This window comes from Vipera berus (genome assembly GCF_964194415.1).
Source record: "Vipera berus genome assembly, chromosome: Z".
NCBI lineage: Eukaryota > Metazoa > Chordata > Lepidosauria > Squamata > Viperidae > Vipera > Vipera berus.
In genome coordinates this window covers 27,643,318-27,649,317 of record NC_138205.1, presented here as the reverse complement: position 1 = coordinate 27,649,317, position 6,000 = coordinate 27,643,318, and the positions used below count along the sequence as shown (strand labels likewise).

Sequence of the window (6,000 nt, the reverse complement as noted above, 5' to 3'; positions counted from 1 at the left end):
CGCAGCTACTTATACAGTTGGCCACTAAGCGGTGGCCATTAGGTTTAAAGGAACCCATTCACACCCCAAATCATCCAACGATCTTCTTGGAGACAGCAAGTCTGGCTTAGTCAGTGACTGTTACACAGACACACCAATTGAGCAACCTTAAGCAGCATTCAAACAGACACGTGAAACAGTTCAAGTAAAATCCCAATACATTACACAGTACATCACATGTCAGTTCACTGAAGCTTCAGTACTTTAGATATGCTTGTCTTTTAATAGGTATTGAGGAATTCTCTATAAATTTTAAGTTGCAATGTTTATTTTAATTGTTTCTTAAGGTGTGGGGTGTGCTTCTAAACCTCTTCTAAAATATTTTCTGATAAATTCAGAAGAAACTGTTTTTTAAATGGTTGCCTATCACAAGCTGTTTAGTAAAATATTTCTTCCACAATGCACGGACCTATAAGGCCATGACAAGTTATATGCATCAAACTATATTCTGGAAAATCTAGATTATGATCTGAGGCCATTGGTATTCTGCCATTAATTATTCATCAATTGGATGTTGGTCTTATAAGATTGACCAGACTAAGAATTCAGTGCTATGTAAATTAGTACTACTTTTATTGTAATAGCCTTGTAACAGAATCTTGTAAGTCTGAAGAGGCAAAGAGCCCCATTTATGTTTATGCAAATAACAACAACAACAACAACAACAACAACAACAACAACAACCAGGGCTTTTTTTCTCATAGAACGCTCAGAACGGAGTTCCGGCACCTTTTTTGGATGGAACCTTGTAGGATAGGCAAGGCGGGTTGTATGACATGTGTGAGTTCCGGCACCTTTTTCTTATACAAAAAAGCACTAACAACAACAACAACAACAACAACAACAACAACAATAACAACAACAACAACAAAAACAACAACAACAACAACAACAACAACAACAACAACAACAACAACAACAAAACAACAACAATAATAATAATAATAATAATAATAATAATAATAATAATAATAATAATAATAATAATAAATTGGAATGGACCTTGGAGATCTTTTAGTTCAATCCCCTACGCAGGCAGGAAACCCTATGCAATTTCAGGCAAATGGCTGTCCAGTCTCTTCTTAAAAACTTCCAGTGTTGGAGCATTCACAACTTCTGGAGGCAAGCTGTTCCACTGGTTAATTGTTCTAACTGTCAGGAAATGTCTCCTTAATTCTAGGCTGCTTTTCTCTTTGATTAGTTTCCATCCATTGCTTCTTGTCCTGCCTTCAGGTGCTTTGGAGAATAGCTTGACTCCCTCTTCTTTGTGGCAGCCCCAGAGATATCGGAACACTGCTGTCATGTCACCCCTCGTCCTTCTCCTCATTAAACTAGACATACCAAATTCCAGCAACCATTCCTTATATGTTTTAGCCTTCAGTCCCCTAATCATCTTTGTTGCTCTTCTCTGTACTCTTTCTAGAGTCTCAACATCTTTTTTACATTGTGTTGACCAAAACTGGATGCAGTATTCCAAGTGTGTAACATACCAAGGTGTTATAAAGTGTTCTATGTTTTAGTTGCTAAATGTTTTCAGATTAGGTAATTGCTAGACAAAATATGAGCATGAGAAATTGTAATTGCTTCACTTCTCTTTGCATCAAAGAAATAGCAGGAAAAGGAAATTGTAATTATGCATCCCTTCTCAAGGTACAACTACATATCAAGGTTATTTCTGGAATACAGATGTTTGGATTAGTCTAAAACTGATCTGAATTACCGGTGCTTACTTTTTAGATGGTTTGCTATTTTTTTTCCTGATTTATTCTTATTTAAACATGAACAAAGCTCAGTAATGTATATGGTTTTAATGCAATTATGTCTATTGTAAACTATTGAACAATGATGGTTGATACTGTAAAAAAAGCTAAGAAAGAAATTAAATAATCTACTCTTTTGATTATCAGTCATTTATCTTTCTATAGTATATGCTATTTTTATGCAAATGCCTTTGATATCCATTTTTATACATAGTTTTCTCAATATACATTATTTTACAAAACATTTTATCTGAGAATGATGTGTTATAGCTGATTTCTTTCACATCCCTATATATTATATTCTTTTATTTTGAATAGAAATCACTTCCAGTATTTTTAAAAAATATCACATATTTCCTGAAAGCTCTTTTGAGGGATTTGCTCACTTCCCTATTTCTCAGGCTGTATATCAGAGGATTGAAAAGAGGTGTAAAGACTGTGTAAAACAGGGAGACAAATTTTCTCATTTTGCTGAGAGCTACAGAACTGGGGTTCATATATACAACTATTAATGTCCCATAAAACACTGTAACAACTATAAGATGAGTTGAGCAAGTGGAGAAGGCTTTCTTCCTTCCTGTAGCAGAAGGGATTCTCAGAATGGTGATGATGATGGAGATGTATGAAGCCAGGGTAAGTGAGAACGGAGGAAAGGTTGCCACAGAAGTAGTTACAAAGCTGGACAAAAGGAGTAGATGGGAACCACAACAAATGTGTTGCATCAATGGCATGAAGTCACAAAAGAAATGGTTCATTTCATTCGGAGCACAGAAATTTAACTGTGACATTTTTACTGTAATTATAGTGACCATAACCATGCCACTGAACCATGATACTAACACTAACTGAATGCAGCAACGAGTATCCACGATAGATATGTAATGAAGTGGCTTACATACTGCAAGGTAGCGATCATAAGACATCACCGCCAGCAGATAACATTCTGTTGTTACTAGAAATCCAAACAACCAGAATTGTACAATGCATCCTCTAACAGAAATAAGTCCATCCGCAGTTAAAAGGCTGACTAGCATCCTTGGTAGAATGGCTGAGCTGTAGCAAATCTCTAAGCAGGATAAATTTCCTATAAAGAAATACATTGGGGTGTGAAGGTTGTGGTCTGAAGCAACAAGAGAAATGATGAGAATGTTCCCTATCATGGTCACAATGTAGATCATGAGAAAAAGTAAGAAGAGGAATAGCTGCAAATCCTGGAGATCATCAAATCCCAGCAACAGAAAATGTGTAATGATGGTTTGGTTTTCTTGATGTATGCTACACACGGACTGCATCTGCTGGAAATCAAATAAAAGATAGCATTTAAAAAAGGCAACAGCTGCAAATAAAATATTGTATATACAAAACAGAAAAAGGATTAATGATTTATTCAAAAACTGTTAAATTTGCTGTTTAATGAATTACATGGAAACTTTTGACTGTGGCTTAGGTACAGTCATGATCACAGCAACCCCCAAAGAAATCCTACCACAAATTTGTTCTAGGAAGTTCTAGTCCTAATGGATCTAGAGAGCATTAGATTGTTAGAAAATTGCTCGACATCCTCCCACATTTTGCCTTGGAGTATGAAACATGATGTGATATCCAAGATCACTAAAATAAAGTACAGTTGTAAAACTATGGCATCTTTCATACATTCTTTTATATATACTGTAAAGCAATAATCTTGTAACAGTTGTGTTAAGGGTTAAACTTGGATGTACTACTTTAATAAAATCCCAATACTAATACTACCACAATTCAGATGCTATGGATTAGGATACATCAGCTTATTCTCCGCCCTTATTTTTACTATTCTATTCTAGTTCATCATATGGAATTTACATTCTTCATAGATTACATTCTCATCCATGAGATGCAGGTCCCATTGTTAATAGTAGTTGGAAAGCTCTTCATATTACATAATAGCAAACAGCTTGAGATACTGAATGAGATATGCTTGCCTCATAGTATATAATATATTAAAGTAGAGATTGTTATTTACTTCTGCAATAACTGGATCTATTTTTTCTCTTCAAATGCACTCTCTACTATATGTTTCCAGCTGTTTGAACTGAACATCCTTTAGTCCAAGATGCTCTGCTTCTATTTTTATATAGTTTCCCCAAGAAATCTGTTTTTCCCTCTACACCAGGGGTGTCAAACTCAATTTCATTGAGGGCTGCATCAGCATTGCAGTTGCCCTCAGGGGGCCGGGTGGGTATGGCCTGGGTGGGCATGGCCTACTGGGTGGATGTGGCTAGAGTGTGTATGGCCTACTGGGTGGGCATGGCCAGCTCTACATCGTTCTCATCAAGGGCGCCTATGGGGGCCTGGGCAGGAGTGGGACAGATCTGAGGGTCTCTGGCAGAAGGAGGGTCTCTGGGACAGGGCCAAGGCAGTGGGGGCTGTTCCCTCACTGTTTCCAGGATGGCTTCGTGGGCCGCATGAAACCACTTTGCGGGCCGGATCTGGCCCCCGGGCCTTGTGTTTGACATGTCTGCTCTACACTATTGTAATACGTAGACATTTAATAAGGCTATTCCAGCTGGGAATGGACTGGGTAGCTGCATACAGTTTTTGTGATTTTACAAAGAGAAATACCATTGTGGGAGAGTGGAGAAGATGGCAGAGACTGTGAAATACAATTTTTTGAATCAGCCTTGCAAAATATTATATTTTTCTTTGACATGCAATCCTGAATAGGTTGAGGAGTTGTTGAAAAATTGTAGGTGGGTAAACTTTTACTAGTGACATTGATTGAATAAGTATGCATCAGAAGAGTTTGTTGTAGAATTCATAAAGAATAAAATTATTCCCAATATTCTTAAATAAACAAGAGAGAAGATTGGATAGTAAGCTGTTTTTAATTATAATTAGGATTTATTGACCAACAAAATAATAAAAAAATTAAGGGACAAAATTATACATGGTAGAGGAAACAGAGAAGTCACAGAAAAGCAGAATCAATGAAAAGCTGAAAATAGAATAGAATAGAATAGAATAGAATAGAATAGAATAGAATAGAATAGAATAGAATAGAATAGAATAGAATAGAATAGAATAGAATAGAATAGAATAGAATAGAATAGAGGTGGAGGGGACCTTAGAGATCTTCTAGTCCAGCCCCCTGCTCAAGCAGGAGGACCTATACCATCTCAGACAAGTAACTGTCTAGCCTCTTAAAAATCTCCAGTGATGGAGCGGCCACAATTTCTGGAGGCAAGCTGTTCCACTGGTTAATTGTCCTCACTGTCAGGAAATGTCTCCTTAATTCTAGGTTGCTTTTCTCTTTGATTAGTTTCCATCCATTGCTTCTTGGCCTGCCCTCTGATGCTTTGTTGAATAACGTGACCCCCTCTTCTTTGTGGCAGCCCCTAAGAAATTGGAACACTGCTATAATGTCACTCCTAGTCCTTCTCTTTATTAAACTAGACATACCAAATTCCAGGGTGTGTTTTAGCCTCCAGTCCCTTAATGATCTTTGTTGCTCTTCTCTGTACTCTTTCTAGAGTCTCAACATTTTTTTTTACATTGTGGTGACCAAAACTGGATGCAGTATTCCAAGTGTGTAACATACCAAGGTGTTATAAAGTGTTCTATGTTTTAGTTGCTAAATGTTTTCAGATTAGGTAATTGCTAGACAAAATATGAGCATGAGAAATTGTAATTGCTTCACTTCTCTTTGCATCAAAGAAATAGCAGAAAAAAGGAAATTGTAATTATGCATCCCTTTTCAAGGTACAACTACATATCAAGGTTATTTCTGGAATACAGATGTTTGGATTAGTCTAAAACTGATCTGAATTACCGGTGCTTAATTTTTAGATGGTTTGCTATTTTTTTCTTGATTTATTCTTATTTAAACATGAACAAAGCTCAGTAATGTATATGGTTTTAATGCAATTATTTCTGTTCTAAACTACTGAATAATGATAGTTGATACTATTAAAAAAGCTAAGAAAGAAATTAAATAATCTACTCTTTTGATTATCAGTCATTTATCTTTCTATAGTTTATGCTATTTTTATGCAAGTGCCTATGATATCCATTTTTATACATAGTTTTCTCAATATACATTGTTTTAGAAAACATTTTATCTGAGAATGACATATTATAGCTGATTTCTTTCACATCCCTATATATTATATTCTTGTCCTGCCCTCTGGTGCTTTGTTGAATAATGCAACCCACTCTTCTTTGT

The 6,000-nt window shown here is 36.0% G+C and overlaps 1 protein-coding gene across 1 annotated transcript; it reads right to left on the bottom strand.

Moving 5' to 3' along the window:
- Positions 1 to 2,104: 2,104 nt before the first annotated feature.
- Positions 2,105 to 3,091, bottom strand: LOC308678907 (olfactory receptor 11A1-like; the record flags this gene model as incomplete). The annotated part of the gene is made up of 1 exon (XM_081346137.1): positions 2,105 to 3,091. One exon carries the CDS (start codon positions 3,089 to 3,091, stop codon positions 2,105 to 2,107), a length of 987 nt encoding a protein of 328 aa, XP_081202263.1.
- Positions 3,092 to 6,000: the final 2,909 nt, after the last annotated feature.